The sequence below is a fragment of the Elephas maximus genome, chromosome 21, assembly GCF_024166365.1.
Source record: "Elephas maximus indicus isolate mEleMax1 chromosome 21, mEleMax1 primary haplotype, whole genome shotgun sequence".
In the NCBI taxonomy this organism is placed as follows: domain Eukaryota; kingdom Metazoa; phylum Chordata; class Mammalia; order Proboscidea; family Elephantidae; genus Elephas; species Elephas maximus.
In genome coordinates this window covers 49,887,771-49,914,865 of record NC_064839.1, presented here as the reverse complement: position 1 = coordinate 49,914,865, position 27,095 = coordinate 49,887,771, and the positions used below count along the sequence as shown (strand labels likewise).

Below are 27,095 nucleotides of genomic sequence, written 5' to 3'. Positions count from 1 at the left end.
GACTGTTGGTCTTTGAAATCTTAGAGGCCAAAAGCTGAGAAAGAAGATATGAAGGCCAAAGAAGGTTTCAGTATGACTGAGGGTCTAGGGACAGGTCCTGCCACCTGCCACAAAATTCTGCCCCTAGAAGGGGGCCCAGCACTATGTCAGGCTGTTTGCTGGTGATTCGCTGGCAAGGAATTCTAGAGATGGAGGGCCTTCAGAATTAGCCCAAAGCAATGCAAAGATACAGGAGACTGTTTCCACCAGGGCTCAGAAAAAGCAAAAATTCTAGCGGGGACCACCGTCACACTGTTGCCAGCTCATACACAGAAGACAATGCTGACGGACGATGGGCTGGTCTTGACGATGAAGAGTAAGGCAGGCGAGGGGACCTGAATACCTGAAAATAGTTGAGAACGTGGTGAACACAGACATACATGCAGACGCAGACACAGACATACACACATGCACCCGCACAAATCCACACATATACGCACACACAAAGAGCAAAACACCCACACCCACACATGCGTACACAGGCACACAACCCCCTCTCCCAAGACAGACAGACACAAACATACACCCTCCTTCTTCCCACACCCGAAGTCTCCAGCTTCTCCATCTTGTTCCCCTCCCACGTAGCCCTCTGGAGACCCGGCCCTTTCACAGAGCACTCACTGCCCCACTGGGCCCCTGGGGGTCCCCGGCACTGCTGACATTCCAGAGATGACTCCAGCCTTGCAATGGCCAGAATCTCAAAGACAACCACCACACTGTATGAAACAATCACGTGTTTAATGCATCACAGAACTTGTTCTTTGACATTCAGTTCAGTATGAACTTGGATTGCTGTAATTTAAAGTCTAGAATCCAATTTATGCCCCAAGCAGCAGCACCTTTTGTGTGCAACCAGTGATTTAACTTACTAAAAACTCTGTGCAAAGTCACAAACCTTTTCATGTATTTATAATCATCAAATTCCCTTTGTAATGAGCAGAGAGAAACGGCTAAAGCAACCGCCGCTGATTTATTTTCTACAAGCTCAAAGGAAAAATCTGCTCTCATCTGGGCTGCTCGTCCTGGTCTTCTGAGGCTGACTGATCCACCCTGGAACCTTCTGGAAGATGGGAAAGGCCACAGCCCTGACCCGGGCAGGCAGCCAGGCCACAGTCATTGGCAGCCTCTGGAGCAGGCATGGCGCCCTCGCTTGGTCACGCTCCTCCATCTGTGGGCACACACTCACCTGCGCCCACCACCACCTCGCATCAGCATCGCTCACTTCCCCGTGTGACGACAGTGGGTGGGGCCCTGCTATGGGGAAGAGAACACAGTGGGATTTTTTTTGCTTTACTATAAAAGCTTCTTTGGATGTATAACCCTTTGGGACCCATCCAGAAAATTATCCTTTTCTCAGCCAGGAATGCCTGCTTTGGGAAAGGTTAATTTTTACAGCTTGCTATTCTTCTGGAACTGGGACACCAGGCTGAGGACCTGCTCAGAGGCTTTGATGTGCTTTGAGCCCAGGTAGGCAGTGCTGTTGGTGGCCGTCTCCTCCAGGTAGTAGCGGTAGTTGACCATTAGGCCGCAGGACCCGGTGATGCCCCTGAGGCTCACGTCGGCCATCCAGTTGATACGCCACATCACAGCCCCGTTCTGTAGATGGAAGTTGGCGACAGGGTTGAGGGCGTAACCACGGTGCTTCTCGCCATACAAGTACCAGGCACAGAGCCTCATCAAGGGCGCCTGCAGTGTCCGCACCAGTTTCTCAGACCTCACCCACTCGTGGCTGCTGAGGAAGACCTTGAGGGTCTCATTGATGGGCCCGCCAGTGATCTCGGAGATATCCTTAGATTCAGAGTCGGTGAAGAGCTGACTTCGCCCATGATCCTTCTGCAAGCTTAGCAAGCCCAGGAGCCACTTGGTGAATCCAGGTACAGGTGACAGACTTGAAAATGCTCCAAGGTGAGGAAACTCTTTCTGTGAAGCACAGTTGGGGTGGGGAAAGGAAGGCAGAGGGAACGACACAGAGAGACAAAAGAGATTCAGTGGGTATTTCACTGATAGCAAAAAAAAAACTGTCAATTTATCATTTATATCTCATTTAATCTGTGCACGCTGCCTTATAGTTTACACAGCGACATTTATGCACACTAGTTTTCTTTGTTCAAGGAACACCTGCTAGGAACCCGATGTGTGCCAGGCCCTGGAGGCATCCTGAGTCCTTGAGGCCAGTCTTTAGGATGGTGTCACTGTTGGCACCCTCATCCTGTGGATACAATGAGGCCCACGAGCCAAGGACTTGCCCAAAGTGAAATGGCTGTGCCGCCGTGAAGTGGACCATGGCGTGCAATCTTCTACCATACAGCCCTCCCATGAGGCAGGCCCTTGCTTGGGACTGCGCTGCTGCCCCAGAGCCTGGTGTGGGGCCTGGTACACAAGTACCCAATGACTACGGACTGAGTGAGTAACTGATTGCCTGGCTCTACCATAATGGGTGCAGAGGATGGGGCACAGGGAAAGGCCAGGGGTGTTTCTCTGTATTGTATGTTCAATCATTATTCAACTTCTACTGTAGTCTCAACGATCATTCCCCAAAATCAGAGTGTTCTGGTTATGAAAGGCATACATACTCACTATGGACATTTTTTAAAAAACCTAACAGAAGAAAAAACACCAGCATAGTCCACTAGTCTGAGACAACTAATCTCCATTTGTATAATTCCTGCAGGTCTTTCCCTAGGCAGTGGGTGAGACAGTTATATCCTGCTTGATGAATGTATATCATGAACATTTTCTCATCATTAAAAATTCAAAACCAATTTTAGTGGCACAGTAATATTAGAATATATGGCTGTATCATAATTTTTCTGTGTTCCTTCCACTGGGCATTTAAGGCGACTCCTCAGTTTCTGCTTTTACAAATGGTGATGTACATTTGTGCGCAGAAAGTAACACTGCTTCCTCCGAGATTCTCTCCATTGCCCTCGGGCTGAGCCGAGAGTCGTTCAGGAAACCCTCAGGCTGGCCACTGAGCTAAGAGGCCGGCTCTGATTTAGTGAGGATGACAGTCTGCGGGAGAATTGTCCAAATGCTGGTGGTTTCGACCCTTTCGCTGCCCTTTTACCCATACACATCCTCACTCCCTCCCCTTCATCAACACCCGCAGCAATGAAGAAGGAACTCAGAAGAAAATTAGACGTGGCTCCTTACCACCTCCAGGGAAAAGGAGCAGAGATCTATCTTAATAATGGTGATCCCAACAGGGTCCCAAATCCTCAGATGTAAAACTGATTAGGAGCGTAACAGAAGACATGTAAATATTCTAATACCACTACTCTGCCTTTCTCAAAGGAAGAGCTGTGCCTGCACTGTCCGTGCTAAGCCACCCACCCCAAGCGGGGACAGAACTCTCAGAGCCAATTATCAGCAATGTGAGCTGGAATCGACTTGATGGCAAGGGGGTTGATTTTTGGGTAACGTGACGGTTAATGTGCCGACTTGCTAGGCCACGATTCTCAGTATTATGTGATTATCCTCCATTTTGTGATCTGATGTAAGCAGACTTTCCTTGAGGGTGTGGCCTGCATCCAGGAACTACGGATGTTCTGCCGAAGTTCACTTTCTCAATCCTGCGTCCATCCGACTCATCACCCTCTGATGTTCAGTTCTTAGATGTGGGCCAACAGCCTGCCTTCTGACCTGCCGATTTTGGGTAGTCAGCCCCTGCAACCACGTGAGTCAGGAGGTTCCAGCCTGACACCTGACCCATGGATTTGGGACTTGGTAGCCTTCACAACTGTGAGTATTTCCTTGAAATAAATCTCTCTCTGTATATATTTATGTATATATGCTTCACTGGTTTTGCTCCTCTAGAGAACCTAGCCCAAGGTATTTGGTACTGAGAGTGGTTCTAGAGGAACAAAATCCTAAGGATGGTGTTTTTTGAGTTTTCTCAAGTCTGGCTAGTCTTGAAGGCACTGCTGACTCTGCCTCCAGTAGTAAAGGGGCACTGCTGATCCATGGCATGAGGTGAGGCTCTCGCTAATTACGTATTTAATACTTTTCTACAATTTTATCAGAGTGAGAAGTATAAGGAAGCTGGTTGGTTGGTCTTACTTTCAATAGACAAAGTGGTAAAAGAAAGGGATGAGCTCAAAGCTACAGAGTCACAGCTTAATTGCTACATTCAAGACCTGAAAGTTGACACTTGTGCCCTGAAAGTATTTCTTATAGTAACAGAGCTGACATTGTCAAAAACCAAACCTAGAGTCTTATCGTAAGAGCGGCTGAATTAAAATGCCAACTGACTCCCCAATCTCAAAGGGTGTTGGAAGTTAAAGTGAGGGCATTGACTGGGAAGAAATGGGATCCTGAAACTCGGGACAGGCACATATGGGCAGGAAGCTGGGGACGCTGAGCCCCTAAATTCCGCTGAATCACTCCTGCCAACAGAACCAGCCCTCTTATTCCCATTTGAAGAGATTACTCCATCTTTGCCTGCTAGGCCACTCTCCCCAGTAAAACCATTATCCTGTCCCCTTTCATATGATGAGATTAACTCAGTTGTGCCTGAAGAGTCTTTGTCTGAGATATCACCTGGGGTGGCACCAGTGGCAATGCCTGGGGCACTGCCTGAGGCAGATGGTTTACGAGACATTGCTGAATGTCCCTAGGACCCACCTCCACCACTCATTTTTGCTTCTAAAACTATAATTAGACTTAAGTCCCAGCAAGCTCCAAGAGTAAAGTGCAAAGTATGACCCAGGAGGAGGTACACTACATTTCCAAAGAAATGCTTGACTTTTCTAACATATACAAACAGAAACCTGGGAATATACGCGGGAATGGCTATTAAGGGCGTGGGACATAAAGTTGGATCAGTCTGAGTTTATTGATATGGGCCCACTAAGCACAGAATCTTCAATGTTTCAGCTTGAGAAGTTAGAAAAGGATCTAATAGTTTATTTGGTTCATTCACTGAAGCATGGATCAAGTGGTGGCCTGAACTAAATCAAGCTGAAATGCGAGAGCTCTCTTGGTATACTATAGAAGGTATCCAAAGGCTTAGAGAAACTAGCATGTTAAAGTTGATTTATCATGTTGGACCCACAGACCCATCTGTGGAGTGCCCAGAGGATACTTTTTACCACGATAGTGAGGAACAAATTTGTAAAGGGAGCCCCAGCATCCTTGAAGACTCCTGTGATTGCTACTTTATGTAAGTCAGATATGACAGTAAGCACTACCCTAACCGAATTAAGACACCTAACTACAATGGGGCTGACTGGACCCTGTGGTTGTAGGGGCCGAGTGGTGGCACTCAACTAACAAAGACAAGATGGGCGTAGTTACTGTAATGGACAGCGGAGTCAAAGCAGTAATCAGAATACTCTGACTCATAAGGACCTAAGGCGTTGGCTGAATGATCACAATTGGAACACGATTGGAAAATTGGTGACAAAGAGGAATGGGGAAGAAATATGCAGATAGGTTTCTCTGAATGGGCCAAAGAAGTAGATATCAGTGTCTACGTGAATGCTCACCAAAGGGTGACCTCGGCAGAGGAGGATTTTAACAATCAAGCGGATAGGATGATGTGTTCTGTGGAAACGAGTCATCTTCTTTTCCTAGCCACTTCTCTAATTGCCCAGTGGGCTCACAAACAAAGTGGCCATGGTGGCAGGGATGGAGTATGTTCTACTTCCACTCACCAAGGCCAACTTGGCTACAGCTACTGCTGAGTGCCTAACTTGCCAGCAGCAGAGCCTAATAATGAGTCTCTGATTATAGCACCATTCCTCTGGGTGATCAGCCAGCAACCTGGTGGAAGGTTGATTACACCGGGCAGCTTCCATCATGGAAAGGGCAGCGTTTTGTTCTTATCGGGACAGACATGCAATGCTTCTGCCAAAACTATCACCATGGACTTAGAGAATGCCTTATCTACCTTCACGGTAGCCCACACAGCATTGTCTCGGATCAAGGGACGCACTTCACAGCAAATGAAGTGCGGCAACAGGCCCATGCTCATCGAATTTACTGGTCTTGCCATGTTTCCCGTCATCCCGAAGTGGCCGGCTTGATAAAATGATGGAATGGCCTTCTGAAGACACAAATTATAGCACCAGCTACGTGGCAATACTTTGCAGGGTTGGGGCAATGTTCTCCTAGAGGACGTATATGCTCTAAACCAGTGTCCAATATATGCTGCTGTCTCTCCCACAGCCAGGATTCATGGGTCCAGGAATCAAATGGTGGAAAAGGGAGTGACGCAACTCTAGGACACCACATATGAATTAGGACTGTCCTGGGGACTCTAGAGCAGAGAGTCCCCCAGGCAGAGCCAACATCCTAGGACAAACCTGCAGGGCATGGACAACCTAGAGGCTGGGAACTGGGTGGTTGGATGGCTTTGTCCCACATCACCTCCATCTCTCTGATAAGCTCACAGCTCCCAGGAACTGCACAGGGGCCTCTGACATTTTACTACTGCTTCCTCCCTCCCTTTTGGCTCCTATCTTCACCCATCGGGAGGGATGATCAGCAGTATTTATCGCCAGTCATGAAATCCAATACCCTGCAAGACTCATCAGTGGGAATGGGGCTGTATTCAAGTAAGATAATCAGAGGTGAGGACAGAACACGTAGTGTCTGACTTTGATACACTTACCTGCAGCTCCTTTATGACACGTTTTACAAGGAACTTTCCTAGCTCAACACCCTGTAGACCTTGCTGGGTCAAACTGATGGAGTAAAAAATCGCGGCGATGATTTTGTTCTTATCTTCGGCTTCTGAGGGAGGACATTCCTTCACTATTGCCTGGAAGACATTAATGGCAACTGTGAGCATGGCCTTTGGTGTACTCACCCCCCACATTTCAACCAATCTGCTTGGGGCCATAAGGACAATTCTCATGGAAAGGGAGCTGTTTAGGTTTAGATCACCAGAGCTGAATGCTGTCTGTTGTATTTCGAAACCTCTCCAGCGGCAGCAATTTGACAACTACCCCGGGTTGTTTGGTTAGTAATGTAATTTCTACCATTCTGAAATTCACATGCAAATTTTGCTGAAGTGCTATCTATGTCCCTTTTTGTTCTTTTTCAGGCCTTTGTGCAAACTAAACCCTACATAACATACTCTGATAATACCCAGGGACAACACACTAACCTTTGGGCAGGACAGATTAACTCCAATTTCTTTCACTTTTCTGTAAAGACCTCCCTTCTTTTACCCTTTAGTGATTTGCCACAGGCAGTCCTATATAATTTTTCTTTTACATTTTATGACTTTAAAAAAATTTTTTTATTGTGCTTTAAGTGAAAGTTTACAAATCCAGTCTCTCATACAAAAATTTATATACACCTTGCTATATACTCCTAATTGCTCTCCCCCTAATGAGACAGCACACTTATCTCTACCCTCTATTTGTGTCCATTCAGCCAGCTTCTGGTCCCCTTCTGCCTTCTCATCGCTCCTCCAGACAGGAGCTGCCCACATAGTCTCGAGCATCTACTTGATCCAAGAAGCTCACTCTTCACCAGCATCTTTTTCTGTCCCATTGTCCAGTCCAATACCTGTCTGAAGAGTTGGCTTTGGGAATGGTCCCTGCCTGGGCTAATAGGTCTAGTCAGGCCATTAGGTCTGGTCTTTTCACAAGAATTTAGGGTCTGCATCCCACTGCTCTCCTGCTCCCTCAGGGCTTCTCTGTTGTGTTCCCTGTCAGGGCAGTCATCAGGTTGTAGCCGGGCACCATCTAGTTCTTCTGGTCTCAGGCTGATGTAGTCTCTGGTTTATGTGGCCCTTTCTGTCTCTTGGGCTCGTAATTACCTTGTGTCTTTGGTGTTCTTCATTGTCCTTTGGTCCAGGTGGGCTGAGACCAATTGATGCATCTCAGATCGCCGCTTGCTAGCGTTTAAGACCCCAGATGCCGGTCTCCAAAGTGGGATGCAGAATGCTTTCATAATAGATTTTATTACGCCAATTGACTTAGATGTCCCCTGAAACCATGGTCCCCAAACCCCTGCCCCTGCTACACTGGCCTTCAAAGCATTCAGTTTATTCAGGAAACTGCTTTTGGTTTAGTCCAGTTGTGCTGACCTTGCCTGAAATTGTGTGTTGTCTTTCCCTTCACCTAAAGTAGTTCTTATCTACAATCTAATTAGTGAATACCCCTCTCCCTGGCTCCTTCTCTCCCCCCTCTTGTAACCATCAAAGAATATTTTCTTCTCTGTTCAAACTATTTCTCGAGTTCTTATAACAGTGGTCTTACACAGTATTTGTCCTTTTGCAACTGAATAATTTCACTCAGCATAATGTCTTCCAGATTCTTCCATGTTATGAAATGTTTCACAGATTCCTCACTATTCTTTATTGATGTGTAGTATTCCACTGTGTGAATATACCATAATTTATTTATCCATTCATCCTACTGATGGGCACCTTAGTTGCTTCCATCTTTTTTGCTATTGTAAACAGTGCTGCAATGAACGAGGGTGTGCATGTATCTGTTCGTGTAAAGGCTCTTATTTCTCTAGGATATATTCCAAGGAGTGGGATTGTTGGACATGGTAGTTCTATTTCTAGCTTTTTAAGGAAGCACCAGATCGATTTCCAAAGTGGTTGTACCATTCTACATTCCCACCAGCAGTGTATAAGCGTTCCAGTCTCTTCACAACCTCTCCAACATCTATTATTTTGTGTTTTTTGGATAAACGCCAGCCTTGTTGGAGTGAGATGGACTCTCACTGTAGTTTTGATTTGCATTTCTCTAATGGCTAATGGGAAACCCTGGTGACATAGTGGTTCAGTGCTATGACTGCTAACCAAAGGGTTGGCAGTTCAAATCTGCCAGGCGCTCCCTGGAAACTCTATGGGGCAGTTCTAGTCTGCCCTGTACGGTTGCTATGAGTCGGAATCGACTCGACGGTGCTGGGTTTGGTTTTTTTGGAATGGCTAATGATCGTGAGCATTTCCTCATGTATCTGTTAGCTACCTAAATGTCTTCTTTAGTGAAGCCCAAACTCTTGTTTTTCCTAAATGGAAACGTACACTCAGATAAGCACACAAAGCGATCAAGAAGATGACTTGGATTGGAAAGTCACTGACTCAAGTATGATTTTCTTGATTCTATGTTTGATTGTAGGGTTCCTCTGAACCCTAATACTCTGAAAGCCACTTTATAACAGCAGACTAGCAGGTGGTTACCTTTTAGTTTGCTCTGATGCAAGTACAACCAGCTTACTTTTTTTTCTTTAAATATTTTATTGTGTTTTTGGTGAAGGTTTACACAGCAGTTTTGGTTCCTATTCAACAATTTCTACACAAATTTTTCACTGACATTGGTTACATTCTTCACGAAGAGTAAATGTGTTCATTATTTCCATTCTGGTTGTTCTGTTTCCAGTAATCTAGTTTCCCTGCCTCATTACCTTCTCATCTTTGTTTTAAAGTAATGGTTGACCATTTGGTCTCACATAGGTGATTTTTTGAAGGAGTTAAGGTCACTATGAGTCAGGATCAACTGGACGGCAATGGGACAGGACTTACAGGTGATAATTCATTATTTTGTGAGCCAATTTGTTGTTTAGCTACAAGGACCAGTTCACTTTTGAAGAACACATTGAAACTAATGAACTTCCACCAGCTACCTTTGATTCTGGAAGTAAGAGTTTTGAATCCAGAGTTCACGGATGGTCTCTGGGAGCCCATGGGCTTTCTGAAGTTGTGTATAACATGTGTGACTCTATGCATTTCCCCTGGGGAAGGGCCCTCTGCTTTCGTCTCCACCAGATTCTCAAAGGGGTTTGTGAGCCCCCAGAAGTTAAGGATGTGCCCTAAGTTGGGGGATCATGAAATAGAACTGGGGACTCCTCCCAAGCCCAGCCCCAGGCCCCATGCCTGGCCCTGCCCTTTCAGGGAAGAACTAACTCTATAGTTTAAGGAATGGCGCCCCCCCCCCCCGTATCATTCATCTTCATCTCCTTTGTTGTTTAAGATGGTTCACCTGCGTGAATGTTTCAGCCATTCTTGCTGGACTCCTCATGAAGAAGACACGTTTGCTACAGGTAGAAATGATCAGAATTTTCACAAACTCCACTTACCCAGCAAAGTTCTGGGCCCATAGAAGGCATACGGTAAGTGGTTTATTTTTCAATCATGTGCCTTTTAAACTCCTTATAGGCATTTCACAAATGCCGAAACACTAGTCAAGCATCCTAACTCTCCGTCAATCACAACCATTTCCTGCTGCACAAAAATGTTCTAAAATAGAGTTCAACCAAGCCTCAACTCAAAATCAACATACCTGGATGAATGCTGTTCTCTTTTCGTAACTTCCCATATATTACATGGCTATATTCAACAACCCGAATCTGGAGATTATATCTAACCAATCCAAAAATGCACAAAAAGTTCAAAGCCATTTATTTTAAAAAACCAGGATAAAACTAAGTTAAAAAATAAAAACACTTCAGGCCTCCAGGGTGGCTTGTTTGCTCCCGAGTAGACTGCGAAAAGGTACCTGGATGTTGCTGGTGATATCGTTGGTCAGGGCCACGTACAAAACCACCAGTGGCTCCTCGGGAGTGGAACAGTGAGAAAAAAAATAGCATCTTCTATAAGGTCCGACGCGGCGCTTTATATCCATCCAATTTCTTACAGGGTGCACTGCCTCGGACCTGGTGAAAATATTGTAAAAAGATAAAAAAGAAAAAAAATGTGTTAATTTACAAGTTAAAGAACTACCGCTGATTCCTTATTATTCACTAAAGTCAAATAAATTCTTTTTTTTTAATAATTTTTATTTAGCTTTAAGTGAACGTTTACAAATCAAGTCAGTCTGTCACATATAACCTTATATATACCTTACTCCATACGCCCACTTACTCTCCTCTTAATGAGTCAGCCAGCTCCCTCCTTCCAGTCTCTCCTTTCGTGACAATTTTGCCAGTTTCTAACCCTCTCTACCCTCCTATCTCCCCTCCAGACAGGAGATGCCAACACAGTCTCAAGTGTCCACCTGATACAAGTAGCTCACTCTTCGTCAGCATCTCTCTCCAACCCATTGCCCAGTCCCTTCCATGTCTGATGAGTTGTCTTCGGGAATGGTTACCGTCCTGGGCCAACAGAAGGTTTGGGGACCATGACCGCCGGGATTCCTCTAGTCTCAGTCAGACCATTAAGTCTGGAAATAAATTCTTTAAATACAGCTTTAACGGACTCTTCAGGAAGAGTCAAAGAAAGTCATTTTCATGTGAAACAGCAACGACTGAAAAAAACAAAACAAAACAACAAACCTGTTGCTGTTGAGTCGATTCCGACTCATAGCGACCCTATAGGACAGAGGAGAACTGCCCCATAGAGTTTCCAAGGAGAGCCTGGTAGATTCCAACTGCTGACCTTTTGGTTAGCAGCCATAGCTCTTAACCACTACTCCACGGGGGTTGCCTAACGACTCAGAGGAATCACAATTAATGACCATTTTACATACAAAATTGTGCTCTAATTCTTAATACCAGTTCTAAAATAAGTTTGTGATACTCTCGGGATGCATCTGTGCAGTGCATTTTCACATGTGCAGAAACCTAGTCAAGTGCTTAGTTGCTGAATGTTCTAAGTCTCTGATCTCCTTTGGCTCCTGCAGGTCTGACGTAACCGTCATTGCTGCCAAGACTTGTCCCTGGGTTCTGTTTGTCTAGCTGCCTTGTCTGACTACTGCTTGGTTGCCAGCATGTAGAATGGAAGCAGGCACTGTCAGCCCTTTAAGTTTGCTACACTCCTGATAGTGTGACAGTTTCAAGCATGAGATTGCATCAAACAACATAGAATACGAAGATTCTGAGGTGGAAAGAAGTTTTTTGGGTTACGAGGACAACTGTGACACGCAAGCCCGTGATTACTGTGTCATGGACAAGCTGTGTCCCTGGGTGGCTGCTAACAGAAAAGTTGGAGGTTCAAGTCTACCCAGAGGTACTTCGGAAGGCCTGGAGAACTGCTTCTGAAATGTCAGCCACTGAAGAGACAGAAAGGGCCACATAAACCAGAGACTATATCAGCCTGAGACCAGAACAACTAGATGGTGCTTGGCTACAACTGATGACTATTGTGACAGTGAACACAACAGAGAATCCCTAATGGAGCAGGAGAGCAGTGAGGTGCAGGCCCTCAATTCTCATAAAAAGAACAGACTTAATGGTCTGAGACTAGAAGGACCCTGGAGGTCATGGTCCCCAGACCTTCTATTAGCCCAAGACTGGAACCATTCCCAAAGCCAACTCCTCAGACAGGGATTGGACTGGACTATAGGACAGAAAATGATACGGGTGAGGAGTGAGCTTCTTGGCTCAAGTAGACACATGAGACTATGTGGGCAGCTCCTGTCTGGAGGGGAGATGAGAAGGCAGAGGGGGACAGAATCTGGCTGAATGGACACAGAAATAGAGGGTGGATATAAGAAATATGCTGTCTCATTAGGGGGAGAGCAACTAGGAGTATATAGCAAGGTGTATATAAATATTTGTATGAGAGGCTGACTTGATTTGTAAACATTCACTTAAAGCACAAAAAAACTAAAAAAAAAAAAAAAAATCAGCCATTGAAAACCTCATGGAGCACAGTTCTACTCTGACACACGTGGAGTCGCCATGAGTTGGGGTCAGCTCGATGGCAACTATTTTTTTCAGACAAGTTTGTAATTATGTATAATACTGTCATTTTAGAGATTCTGCCCAAATGAGAAATTTTAACAAGATAAAGTAAACACTGTTTTGATTACTATTGCAAATACGGGGTCCAGTGAATCTGTACAACTCTGATGATAGGGTCTGGGGAAGCCATGAAGTGGGTGTGCTTGTTTTTAATATGAGGACATAAATAAGACCCTCCAGTAAGTTTAGTGACAGACACATCAGCTTCCACCTGAGCCCCGTCCTCCGCCACTATTTTCGGATCAGCTGCTGCAGTGGCCACATTTGTGAAGATCACGTTGGGTTTTAGTAGCTTTGCCATGAAACGTACGTGTGAGTGGAGAGTGGCTTCCAGCTAAAATCTAAGAACGAACAAATGTGAATACTTACTCACTGATTTTCTGAAGCACCTCACATGGTGAATGCCAGGTGACCCGTTCTAGGTTGAGGAACCCAGAAGAGAACCATTCTGAGAGCATGCTTTTCAGCACCCCGTCCATTTCCTGCAAAGGAAGACATCAAAGTTGAGTGTGGGCCTTCAAACTACAGCAGATCAAACCCACTTTTCCAACGTCACCAGCAAATGGAATGAAAACAGGAAAACATGGTACAAATGAAGACTACACACTCTGCTGACTGAAACGAGCCACACGCAAGAGGACAAGTATCATGTGACGCCACTTAAAGATATCCAGAATGGGCAAATGCATAGAGGTCAAAGTTTATTAGCGGCTATCAGGGCCAGGTGGGAGGGGGACGTAGGGAGGGGATATTGCTTAAAGGGCACTGAGTTTCTATTAAACCTGGAAATGGATAGCGGTGATGGTTGTACAACATGATGAATAAAATTAATGTCACTGAACTTTACACGTAAAAAATGACTGAAATGGCAAATGTTTTGTTATATACATTTCACCACAATATAAAAATTTTTAATGTAAAATGTTTGCTACTCTTCAAAAAAAGAAAGAAAAAAAAAAAAGACCACACAAGATGATTAGATGATTTTCTAAGTTGCTTTTTTCTGAGATAGCTCTATTGAACCCTTATCTCTAACCAGGTTGGACTTTAATATTCAACTCTATGATTTAGGCATAACGATTTTAATCTGTAAGATACCTGAATGGGAATACGCAATTCAAACTAAGCTGCCCAAATCAAATATGTTCCACTTCATTGACCACAGTGAACCTAACTAAAAATATAAAATGAATATAGTGCCAGGAGGTGCATCATAAAGGAAGGCAAGCATGGCTGGCCTGGAGCTCAGCGAGTCCACAGCTGAAGAATTAAACATTCTTTAATTTGCCAGGATAGAATTCCCAGGTTTCATAAGAAAACAAGTCCTTGGTTCCAGGTACCATATTTCATGAAGCCCTGGTGATGCAGTGGTTAAAGCGCTTGGCTACTAACTGAAAGGTCCGTAGTTCCAAGCCACCAGTTGCTCCTCGAGAGAAAGAATCTGGCCATCTGCCTTTGTGAAGAATTACAGCCTTGAAAACCCTATGAGGCAGTTCTACTCTGTCCTATAGGGTAACTATGAGTCGGAATTAACCCGATGGCAATGAGTTAAGATGCATATTTTCATATTTCAACCTCTCTGCAGTCAGGACACATCCTTCTAATGACGGCATGTCATAGTTTAATTGGTAGCATTTTGTTTAACCTTAAAAACCCGTGGCCATGAAGTCAATTCCGAACCATAAAAAAAAATACTGCATATAAAATAAGAGTGCGTCTGACAATCAATGCATTTCAGATCTGATAAGATCATCTTATCCCAGTTTCATTTCACTTATATCTTCTTCCAAAAATGACCTGAGTCAGTTTTATCATTGAAGATGCAATTGCACTGAAACCTTTAAAGCAAGGCTAGAAGAGCCAGAGGCGTGTGAGGAGAGGCGGGAAGCAGGAGCAGACACATCTCGGGTCAGGGTGTCATGGTCCTCTGGTCATGGCAGGAAGCTTTCTAACAGCTGGAGCAAAGGATGTTGAGGGTAACAGACATAGCTTGTTGTCCCCCAGGGGTTGTTTACCCTTTCTTCCAAACTAACAGAAGCCCCATTTTTTAGCGAGACACATAGCAGCTCAGGACAAAGATGGCATTGTAGCTAGGAGTGATCATGTGACCAAGTTCTGGCCAGTGAGAGATAACCAGGGGTAGCCTGTGGCAGCTTTGGGAAACTTCCTTAAAGATAGCCGGAAAATGCCCTTTGCCCATCTTCTTCTTTGTCCTTTCCTCCCAACTACAGGCTAGAAAGCAGAGTGATGGCTTGAACTAAGGCAGCCATCTTGGGCTACGAGGTAACTCTGGGGATGAAGGTTAGTAGGGGAGAGCAGAGGACACCAGAGAGCAGAATCACACTGCCAGCCCTGGGCTGCTAACCACAGACTTTTCTGTGAAAGAAATTATTATTCAAACCACTACCAGTTTGGGACTGTTACTCATAGATGAAACACATACTAACAGATACACTGAATGTTTTACTGAATGATGTAAACATTTCAGTATGTCTAGTACAGAATTGACCTTCTGATTCTTTGTATAAAGATCACAAAAAACATAATGGGTAACCCCTGTAAATGGCAGTTCTATAAAAGCTGTAAAAATTTTATAGGGCCATTCCACATTTGGATGCCTTCCTGGTAAACAATGAAAGCACTCATAACTGTTATCTGAGGAAACACTGCAGGTGTGGGGGTGGCGGCCCAAAGTCTGTAGAAAGATATGAGCTCCATCTTTAAATAGTTAAGCACTTGGATAAGAGTGCATGGATAAGACCACAGGTTTGTTCTGTGTGATTCTACTGGGCGGGGAGGGATAACCTAGGGCCAGCTGGTAGGAGACATGGATGCCAGACTTGGACTTCACTTGATGTGAAGATGCTCTTGAGGGCTCTCCCCAGACGCTATCTTGGGAGAGATGAAGCCCCACCACTGGACATGACCAAGCCGAAGTTAGACCAGAACTTGGTGAGGGCACTTTATAAAGGATTTCAGCATTGACTAGGTGGTCGACTGGATGACCTTTGCAATTCCTTTTAACTCTGGAGTCCATAATAATGCTCCGTATCTAATCTCCTTTCCTTGGCTCCAATAGGGTAGAAGCCATTTCAGATTCATTTCTATAGTTCCCAAAGCACTTGGTGGTACCTTCCATGTGGAAAATGGTTAATGGATGGGTATCAGATGAAACGAAGAAAGACTGGAAGGATGGTGGTTAGGAAGTAGCAGGGAAAGAAAGTAACATTTGCTAGTCAATATAGAGAGCCCTGGTGGCACAGCAATTAAGTGTTTGTCTGCTAACCAAAAGGTCAGCAGTTCGAATCTACAAGCCGCTCCTTGGAAACCTTATGCGGCAGTTCTACCCTGTCCTATAGAATCACTAGGAGTCGGAATCGACTTGATGCAAATGGGTTTGGTTTTTTTGATTAGTCCGTACAGACGACAGTCAGTTTAGAACGGCTCTTTATAAAACTCCATTTGTTGCATTTGGTCCTAAGAGTTCCTCATCTTCCTGGAGTTCTCATCCACTCTTCAGTGTGTGCTGAAAACCATGGACCCTCACCCCAGGAAAATGCAAACACATCAACAAAATTGTGCAATTTCCTGGAGTTCATGGATCCCTTTGGAATTCATCTCTGGATTACCCTGAGGGGTCCATGGGCCCCAGGATAGGAGCTTCTGCACTCACTGGTCAGTAACGGACTATCTGAGCCCCATGTGAGCCCCGTGGGCACCTCTATTTCTGCCAGAGGTACGTTCCTGATAGAAAAAAGCTGGAAGTACCTTGGTTCAGTGTTATTTATGAAAGAAATGGTCTGGTTGATGAACACTCCCCCTCTAGAAGCAGCTTCATTCTATTCTGGGCTATTAACAGCTAGCCAATGTGACACTGGTACATGAGCACTGGGAAACTAGGTTAAAGGTTAGAAGTCTCCACTGCTTAGTTCCAACACTGGTGACAGCTGCTGGGGCTGGAATGAGGCTTCAGTGTGGCAAGGTTACTGGATCACAAGTGACAGGAGGGAAAGAACTCTCTTATGCTTTATACTCATTAATTCAGCAATCATTTATCAACGAGACCAGACTCGAAAATATAACCACTGGGAACATTTTGGTGATGCTACCTTTTTTTTTTAAGCTGGTGTTCGTTCTGTGGCCAGGTCCTTCACAGGAGGCTGACTTTATTCTGTACTGCTAAGATCAGTTACCTTGGATGACACTGTTTAGAAGGACAGCCACCTTTTCTTTCAGCAGAGAAAAAGAAGTCTCCTATCCTGCTCTTGGGTTTTTGGTTATCAAGCGCTCCCATTTTTTATACGTTAGCTACCGTTGAGTCAGCCCCCAACTGATGGCAACCCCATGCACGACGGAACTAAGTGCCATCTGATCGGCTGCAGATCAGACCTATGTGATCCACAGGGTTCTCGTCGGCTGATTTTCAGATGTTCATCACCAGGCCTTTTTTCCTAGTCTGTTTTAGTCTAGAAACTCTGCTGAAATCTGTTCAGCATCACAGCAACACAAAGCCTCCTGTGGCAGACAGGCTGTAGCTGCACATGAGGAGCATTGGCTGGGAATTGAACCGGTGTCTCTTGTGTGGAAGGTGAGAATTTTACTGCTGAACCACCACTGTCCCCATCCATTTTTTATATGTGAAAAAAAGTTATTTTCATCACTCAGAAGTTCCAAGGTGGGGAAGAGAGTTGAAAACAACTGATAAAGGTTGTACATGGCCTTTGTATTTTAGAGGAAAAAAACACTCCTTAACAATGTGTTGTTATTGTTGTAGCCCTAATCCTCGGGCTGTGTATTAAACATCTGAAATAGCTGTAGAGCAGCATGCAGAGCCGGCTGAGTAACCAGGTACACGTACAGTCCAAGACAGCTCCGCGCATTATTGAAACACTACTGTCAATATCCTGTACAAAGAGTATTTCTATGCTGCTGTCATGGCTTGCACCATTCTGATCACAAATACGGTGAAAGTTTCAAATGACATATAGACAGACAGGTAGCAGATCCCAGAAATAATGGCACTTGAAGAACTTCTAGACCCATCTCGTAACTGTAAGAAGAGTCCACAGATGCCATCTTACATCTAGGTAAACACTTGGGTAGGGAGTGTCTGCCATCTCTTAGGAATCAACAAGAAAAACATTTCTCAGGGGGTTGTCAGACTTCTCTGGGTCACTGGTCTTCAATCTATGAATCAATTGCTTTCCCTTAAGGCTCTAAGTCTAAATTCAACTCCCATCTTATCTCTAGGGAAAGAACTTTCCAGTGCTCACAAGTTGCCTACCAGTGTTCAGACCTTCTTTACTGGGGATTCAACTCAGTTCCAATGGGGATTTTATCTCTAAGAAATATAACTCTTCCACTCAACTGGGCCTTCAGAAATGTCTTTGGAGAAAAATGAAAAGCCTATAACCACACACCAACCCACCTACCTACCGACACTTAAAGGCAGGCATCAGTGAAGCGCAGCTCCATGCACACCAAACCGGTTGCCATCAAGTTGACCCTGACTCATGGCGACCCCATGTGTGTCAGAGTAGAACCGCCCCACAGGGTTTTCAAGGCTGTGACCTTTTGGAAGCAGATTACCAGGCATCTCTGGGTGGGATCAAGCCGCCAGCCTCTCAGTTTGAAGTTGAGCGCTTACCTGTTTGTGCCACCTGGGGGCTCCTATGTGCACACACACCTATGAGTGCACCAGGACACTTTGTCTGGGAGCACATGGTGCCACTTTCTTCCTGAAGGCTTTGGCACCTTCTAGGAGTCATAGCTGGCTAAGACTAGCTGTCACCTGTCACAAGCCTGGCACCACTGACGGCACTGAAGACTAGGGGCACAGAGAGCACATGACAGGGTAGGTTTGAATCTGTGCCTCTCTGTGCCCAGATCCACGAAACAACGCGTAAAATTGGTCTTACTTCCACCCAGAGGTCACAAATCCAGGCACAGTGACGAGCCTCTAACTCACCTGGAACTTCCACGGAGGGAAAAAAAAAAAGCATTTAAAAAAAGAGAATCTTCCATCTTGTAACCAGAGGGAACATTTCTGTTTCTGGTGTGATTACACTGCTTTGCAGAGTTTATATCACTCTTCACTGTTCCATTTTCCACAGGTTAGAAAGTTGGGTGTTTTGAGATTACGCAAGTCAAAGATATTGACAATTACTTTTCCTACAAATTCCTTAATTATCAAGACAAGTAAAATTCTTAGAATAAATCTGCTAGGATCAATTCACTTATTACAATCCAACAATTCCTACAAACCTATACCAAATGAATCAGTAAGTCTGAGGCTTCTCATTATACTCCAGCTTCTAACCCCTTTCGCATTACTGTTGGGCCAAGTTCATCTTCTCTGAGCATCAGACTTGCTATCCCACAAACTAGAGCACAGGTATTTGACCACCGCCGGCTTGTAAAACTTTCTTCAAAACAATGCTTCTGTTCCCAGCAAGGAGGCTTGGTACTGACTCTGAACTTTAATGATCCCCATGGGAGAGAAGAGAAACTTCACCTGACTTAAAATACCCCAGGAAAGTGATCTGCCCCAGAGGGTCATGTGCAGCAGGGCTGCATGCTGGACGTCACTCAGATCAGAAAGGTCAGTCTTCTGATTCTTCAGTCCATCCCATCACCACAATCCTGGGTCAGAGACCAAAGCCCTGACAAGTCATGTCCTCATCTGTAAACTGTGCTTTTAGCAAAGCTCCCTTATGTCCCTAGGGCATTTCTCAGAAGTCATCAGGCTGACTTGAGCCCACAGAATCTGCTCGCCTGCCTGCAGGGCCCACTGGCTTGGGGAGTTAAACAGCTTGGCTAAAAGTACACCAGGCCCCTCCCTTCCCGCCCAGTATTTCCTCCTCACTACCCAAAACCAAACCTGTTGCCCTAGAGTCAGTTCTGACTCATGGCAACCCCAGGTGTTACAGAGTAGAACAGCTCTATAGGGTTTTCTTGGCTGTAATCTTTATGGAAGCAGACTGCCAGGCCTTTCTTCTGTGGTACTGCTTGGGTAGGTTCAAACTGTCAACCTTGAGGTTAGTAAAAACCTACTGCCCTCAAGTCGATTTTGACTCACAGAAACTCTACAGGACAGAGCAGAGCCGCCCCAAAGGGTTTCCAAGGCTGTATCTTTCTCCTGCTGGGCGGCTGGTGGGCTCGAATCGCCAGCCTTTCAGTTAGTACTTAACCGCTGTGCTGTACTACTAAGTTAGCAGTTGAGTGCAAATCGCTTGTGCCACCCGGGGACCTCCACTCTAGCCACTGTTCTGTAAACTACATGGAATCTGCATGGCTTTGTGGCCTCACATTTGCCACTTGTTCATAAAGTGCCTTTGCACCTTTAGGATTCAATAAGCAAGGAGCCTGTGACAGGATAAACGCTCGGGACCAAGTCCCCAAAAGCTGTACAACAGCACAGTCACTGTACTCAACTACCAAGTTCAAAGGTCAACAGGGCCAGGCAAGGAACACGTGTGGGACGGGGCAGCCATATACAGGGTAAGGAGTGCTGGGGACTAGAGCTCCCTAGAGCACTCCACATTTAAGAACACAGAGCACTTCCACAGGGCACCACAGGCCCATGAGGGTGTGGGACCCCTGTTCTAAAGTCCTGTGTGCCAAGCTTCTGGTGCCTTCTAACGCTGAATTACTAAAAGTCAAAAGGTCTACCCCTATTTCTTCTTTAACTTGGATGCAAAATCCAAAATGAGATAAAAGAAAGGGGATCAAAATGGATGATACACATTGAATGATTACAGTATCAGATCCTGGCTGACAAATTCTATGAATAGATAAAGAAATGCACATTCTCTGAATGATTTAAATGATAGGGATTTGTAAAAACTTCAACCATGTAAAGCAAAGGAGAAGGCAGTGAACAGATCTAGCTACTGATGGTTATACACACTGGATATAAGGCTAGGATTTCCAGACAGACAAATGGAAAAGTCATCACAGGGCAACTAGAAAAGGCTTCTGGGTGAGTTATATCCAAACCATGTTGCTGTTGAGTCACTATGAAGCTCAAAATAGGTGCAGAACCTTGAGCTGGAGTAGGTGGGGAAAGTTTAGTAAAGACGCTGGGGTCGAAGTTAGCTCTTGAAGTGTGGGTGGGTCCTCCAAAAAGGAGTTGTGCCATGATATAGGTTCAGGAACTTCCAATCCAAGAGCCAGCCTGGAGAAAGGGTCTTTGGAGGGAAGTGGTAATGGAAGATAAAGCTGGAAACATGGTCCAGGTTGGCTTGGTGTGCACCACAAATGCCAAAAGAAAGACTCTGAACTGCTATCCTGGCCAGTGAGACTTGGTGATTGATCGTAAAGACCTGACTGTGGTTTCAGAGAAATAAGAAGCTTATGCAGGCCCTGGGTGGTGCCAGTGGTTAACACGCTAGGCTGCTAACCAAAAGGCTAGAGGTTTGAGTCCACCCAGGGGTGCCTGGAAAGAAAGGCCTGGTGATTTACTTCCAAAAAAAACCAGCCATTAAAAGCCCTGTGGAGCATACCATACATAGGGTTGCCAGGAATTGGATTCAACTCCATGGCAACTGCTTTTGAAATTGCTTATAAGATAGAAGTCTGTAAAAAGTCTTGAAAAAATTAAATATAATTACAATCAGAGTACATTAAACTTCTCATTTAGTGAAACTAAATAAAACAAAACCATTAACTGAGTTATTTGCTTTATTTTACCCTCAATTTTATAGTAAAAGGCAAATTTTGAGAAAACAAATGCAGGTTGGACCTGGTTAAACTGTAAACTTCCAAACTCAGTATGAAGTACATAACTGTGGAGTCACAGAGACTGGGCTTAAGTTCTGGCTCTCACTAGCTCTGTACTCTGGGCACTGTACTTGACCTTGGCAAACTCTTACTGCCTCATCTGTAAAACAGTTCCTTATGGGTTGTTGAGGATTACATGAGCACACGCATGAAAGGCACTTACCATCCACTGTGTCATGCAGATGCAGGTAGTTCAGTGTTAACTCTTCTCACGCTCTAGGGGAAGCTCCATGAGGGCAGTGACCTTGGAACATTGAGCGTGCCCTGCACAGGATGCACGCTCAAGGACTAGTATTAGATGGATGGACGATCTTGTTCTGGGGACAGGCAATGCTACCTAATTCCCAAGCCTTCTATGCAATGAGTCAAATTCCAGAAAGACCACCACGGGGCACTGGTCTTCGCTTCAAAGAAAAAAGGCCTGCGTGGACTGCAGACTAAACCCAACCCTCTCCTGGAGGAATCAGATGGGGATGTGTGATTATGTCAGCAGTGTGCGAAACAGGAAGACTCAGCTGTTAAGACTGGGCTGGTGCCAGGAACATGGTCTACTCAACAGAATAGGAATCCGTGATAGGTTTGGTGCTGGTGCAATTAGCAACTGTGTGTTCTCAGTCTGGGAATTTCCTGGCTGAAGGCGTATGGCCCTATGTAAGACTTAACAGTGCAAATTAGTCAGATAAATCATAGCCATTTTTACCACTCCGAAACAATTCCATCCTTAAAGATACCAAATTTTTATACATCTAATGACGGCAATGGGAAGGCTAAATAGCCAAGAAAGATAAGGAAGTTTCTGATAACCTCTGTAACTCACAAAGCATGCTGGCAATGTACATTATAGGGAGTGCACAGAACACCAGATTTGGGTGGGTGATCAGACAGATACCTATTTGGTCTGAGTTCTTGGGCAAGTCATATGACCTCAATACCTATTTCCTTGACTGTAAAAGGGGATACAGGAGTACCCGGGTGGTGCAAACAGTCAATGCACTCAGCTGCTAATTGAAAAGTTGGAGGTTTTAGTTCACCCAGAGGTGCCTTGAAAGAAAGGCCTGGTGATCTTCTGAAGAATCACCCACTGATAACCCTATGGAGCACAGTTCTACTGTGACACACACGGGGTCACTGTGAGTCAGGATTGTCTTCATGGAAACTGGTTTTGAAAGGGAATACACCTAACATCCATCTAAGAGTCAGGCAAGGAACATGGAAACTATCATGTCAATGTTAAGAGTTCTTAAATGAATTAGAAGGCAACCAACTGTTCAATTTTTTTAAAGCCAACTGCACCTAAACAAATTCTGAATGTCAGAAACTTCCTGACATATTTACATCACTTTTCATATTGTAAAAGGCAGGTTAATGAGCCCTCCACGTTTAGCACTAATAGCACAAAAGGACTATATTCAACTACAGTCATAATCACTGAAACTTAAAAGTATTGCTTTGAATCTACCATGCACTCACTGTGCTAAGCGCCTGATTACCCCAAGAAGTCAATTTACAATCATCACATTTCAGGGTTGAACTCCAGAAGGCAAAACGACCTTCCCAAAGTTATGCAGCAAAGAGAAGGCCGAATACATTAAGACTCCGAGTAGGTGGTGACCTTGAATTCTAGTCACCTTTGTGCATCTCACACAACTTTCTAGAGCTGTGTCTCACACATAGTGGGTGTTCAGTTAACTCTGGCCGGCACATCCAGTTCTCGGAAGACTGACTACGGCTCAGTTCAGTACTGTTTCTTTCAAGGTTATTATATAGGCGAAACCTCTCGTCTAAAATAATAGACTATGAAGCGCAAGGAGCCTGACGGTGACCTTAAATGTAGCCCAGTGCCGAGGATCCAGGAGCCCTATATACCTGAGGATTGCAGGAAAGCAAGAGCCTAGAGGGAGGCAGGGGTGTGTCCTAAGGAGGCAATGATTCAGAGAGCGTGGGAAGGAAGGGGACTTAGTTTGGGAGACTGTAACTTCGGGCGAGGTGTGCGAGGCTTCAGGCAAGGGCAGGCGGAGTGTTTGGGGCTTGAGGAGCAGGTGAGGGGTAGACGCAGAAGCCTGAACGCAAGGCGGAGCCGCAGCCGGCATTCCCCGCTGCCTGGGGGGGTCAGCGGCGGCCCCTTACCCGGACGTGCGGCCCCTCCACCAGCTTCAGGGACTGCGCCTGGAGGAGGTCGGCCCGCAGCTGCACCAGGAAGCGCACGCCGCCGTCCAGCTTGCTGATGTGGTGGAAGAGGCCGCGGTAACGCGGCACCAGAGCGTAGCGCAGCCGGTCCTCAGCCAGCAGCAGTACCGCCGCCTCCCGCTGCTGCTGGCGCACCTGGAGCACGCCGGCGCTCTGCTCGGCCACCTGGCTGTGGTCCACGCCGAAGCCCTGCGCGAGGCGGCCCAGAAGCTCGGCCCGCTCGGCCACACCGGCCAGGGCGCCGTAGAAGCTGACAAAGTCCGCGCACTGGCCCTCGGCCGGCGCCGGCGTCTTCTCGCGCAGCTCGTAGACCGGCGTGGCCGGCACGGCGCGGCGCAGCAGCTCATCCATGGCCCGTTCCAGGGCGCCGACCGTCTCCGCCGGCCCGCTTGACAGCCGCGCCCTGGGCGGCCGCGGCGGCCGGGGAAGTAGCCGCAGCGAGAAGAAGCGCCGCGCGGTTAGACCTGGCCGAAAGCCCCACATGGCCCACGGTAACAGCTGGGGCTGGGCGCACCGCCCGCGCCGTCGCTGGCTTCCGGCTTCCGACTTCCGGCGCGCTCCCGCCCGCCTCATTGGCCGAGCCGAGGGCCGGGCAGGGCCGCGACCAATCGCAGGTCGGAGCGACGAGGGGGGGCGGAGCGGCCTCCGGCGCGCGGCCCGGGGCCAAGTGAGGCAAAGGTCTTGCCCTGGGGCTCCTCGCGCGCAGCGTGCCGCCCTCAGCCCAGGGACGCCATCATGTGGTTCAGCAGCCGCTTAGGACCCGTGCCCTGACACCTGGCCACTTAGTTACCGTCTCACTCCCTCTCCGTGTAGCACCCTGCTCTTGGGCCCAGTGCCCTCCCTACTAAGGTAGACCTCCTCAGACCCCAAGGTGCCTCAGAGTCACCTGGGGAACGTGTAGCATGCAGGTTCCTCTGGGGAGGAGCCCAGGAACTTGCGTGCTTCAGAAACGTCCGTGGTAAATCTCTGACAAAGGAGTCTTAACTCTCCCCTAAAGCAAAAAACCAACCCGCTGCCATCGAGTCGATCCTAACTCATAGCAACCCTATAGGACAAAGTAGAACTGCCCCATACAGCTTCCGAGGAGCACATGGTGGATTTGAACTGCCAACCTTTTGGTTAGCAGCTGTAGCTCTTAACCACTATGGCACTAGGGTTTCCAGCTCTCCCTTATGCATTCTTAAACCCTTGTGAGGGCCTCATTTGTACAGATGACTCCCAGAGCTCCAGCCTTCCTCTCTCCTGAGCCCCAGACCTCAGATAAGCGCCTGATGACTAGCCTCCAGCGGACTGCACATGAAAAGATACCATGTTTAGTCATTATGGAAATCAAAGTCACAATGATATATCAATTCACCCTCACTAGGATGACTATAAAAAAGGGGAAAGGACAAGTGTTGGCAAGGATGCGGAGAAATTGGAACCCATGTACACTGCTGGTGGGAATGTAAAATGGTGCAGGTTGCTGTGGAAAACAGTCTGGCAGTTCCTCAAGAAGTTAAAGGTAGGGTTACATAAAAACAAACCGTTGTCATTGAATTGATTCCAACTCAGTGTGATCCTATAGGACAGAGTAGAACTGCCCGTATGACCTAACAATTCCTCTAATAAGTTCACATCCAAGAAAACTGAAAACATATGTTCACATAAAAACTTGTGCACGAACGAATATGCCACCAACTGATGAATGGATAGACAAACTGTGGTATATCCATTCAACGGAATAGTATTCAGCCATAAAAAGGAATGAAGTTCTGATACATGCTGTGACATGGGTGAACCTTGAAAAAATATGCTAAAGTGAAAGAAACCAGTAACCAAAGGCCACGTATTATATGATTCCATTTGTATGAAATGCCCAGAATAGGTAAATCCATAGGGACAGAAAACAGATTAATGGTTGCCAGGGGCTGGGGGAGGGGGGAATGGGGAGTGTTTTAGTTATCTAGTGCTGCTAGAACAGAAACACTACAAGTGGGTGGCTTTAATGAACAGAAATTTATTTCCTCAGAGTTTAGGAGGCCAGAAGTCTGAATTCAGGGCATATACTCTAGGGGAAGACTTTTTCTCTCTTGGCTCTGGGGGAAGGTCCTTGTCTGTTTTTAACTTCAGTTCCTTGGTTCCTTGGCCATCTCCATGTGGCACAATCTTCCCTAGTTTGTTCTTGCTAGCTTCTGTGCCTAAGCTGCTCTATTACATCTCAAAATTGATTGGCTTAAGACACACGCTACACTAATATGGCCTCATTACATAACAAAGAAAACCCTATTCCCAGAGAGGATTATATCCCATGTACAGGGGTTTATACCACATATTTTGGGGGGATACAGTTCAGTCCGTAACAGGGAGTGGCTGCTAACAGGTACGGAGTTTTTTTTTTGGAGTGATGAGACTATTCTGGAATTAGAACCATAGCGAAGGTTGCACAATATTGTGAAATGCTAAAAACCACTGAATTGTCCACTTTGAAATGGTAAAATGGTGAATTTTATCTAAAAAAAAAACAAAAAAAGATTAGCATCTCTCTAGTCCTAATGGTGGAAACCCTGGTGGCATAGTGGTTAAGTGCTATGGCTGCTAACGAAAAGGTCAGCGGTTTGAATTCACTAGGTGCTCCTTGGAAGCTCTAGGGGGCAGTGCTTCTCTGTCCTGTAGGGTCACTATGAGTTGGAATCGACTCAACGGCAACAGGTTTTTTTTAGCCCTAATGGAAGCAGCAGTCAAGAAGTCAAATGAAGCATTTCATTGGGCAAATCTGCTGCAAAAGACCTCTTTAAAGTGTTAAAAAGCAAGCATGTCACTTTGATGACTAAGGAGTGCCTGACCCAAGCCATGGTATCTTCATTTGCCTCATATGCATGCGAAAGGTGGACAACGAATAAGGAAGACCAAAGAATTGATGCCTTTGAATTATAGTGTTGGGGAAGAATATTGAATGTACCATGGACTACCAGAAGAACGAACAAATCTGCCTTGGAAGAAGTACAAGCCAGAATGTTCCTTAGAAGCGAGGATAGCAAGACTTGGTTTGTCTCATGGACTTTGGGCATGTTATCAGGATGGACCAGTCCCTGGAAAAGGACATCGTGCTTGGTAAAGCAGACAGTCAGCGAAAAAGAGGAAGACTTACAACTAGATGGATGGGTTCAAACATAGCAACAATTGTGAGGATGGCGCAGGACTGAGCAACGTTTCCTTCTGTTACACATGGGGTCAGTAAGAGTCGCAACTGCCTTGACGTCATCTAACAACAAGAGTCCTGATTTCAGAGTTCCAGTGGAGAGAATCTGATTGGTTCAGCTTGGAACAGGTGTCCAGGCTCAGACACAGGGCCACACAGAGCAAGTGGGATTTTTGGGGATCCACCCTTTTGGGTGGCAAGGAAGACCCTCAGCGAGGTGGAATGACACAGTGGCTGCGGCAGCGGGCTCAGACAGCAG

At 46.0% G+C, this 27,095-nt stretch overlaps 1 protein-coding gene across 1 annotated transcript; it reads right to left on the bottom strand.

The window, feature by feature from the left end:
* Positions 1-773: 773 nt before the first annotated feature.
* MLYCD (malonyl-CoA decarboxylase) lies at positions 774-24,181 on the bottom strand. The gene is made up of 5 exons (XM_049864642.1): positions 23,596-24,181; positions 13,057-13,169; positions 10,503-10,659; positions 6,653-6,802; positions 774-1,959 (listed from the first exon to the last, which is right to left on the bottom strand). The coding sequence occupies exons 1-5, from the start codon at positions 24,136-24,138 to the stop codon at positions 1,429-1,431; spliced, it is 1,494 nt and encodes a 497-aa protein (XP_049720599.1). The 5' UTR covers positions 24,139-24,181; the 3' UTR covers positions 774-1,428.
* Between the last annotated feature and the right edge of the window lie 2,914 nt (positions 24,182-27,095).

Excerpts from the sequence above, each read along its gene's own strand:
- MLYCD (XM_049864642.1), bottom strand. The coding sequence starts at position 24,138 with ATGTGGGGCTTTCGGCCAGGTCTAACCGCGCGGCGCTTCTTCTCGCTG. Across the intron at positions 10,660-13,056 it reads GTGCTTCAGAAAATCAGTGA|GTCCGAGGCAGTGCACCCTG; the intron begins GTAAGTATTCAC and ends TATTTTCACCAG. Across the intron at positions 6,803-10,502 it reads ATATCACCAGCAACATCCAG|GCAATAGTGAAGGAATGTCC; the intron begins GTACCTTTTCGC and ends AATGTCTTCCAG.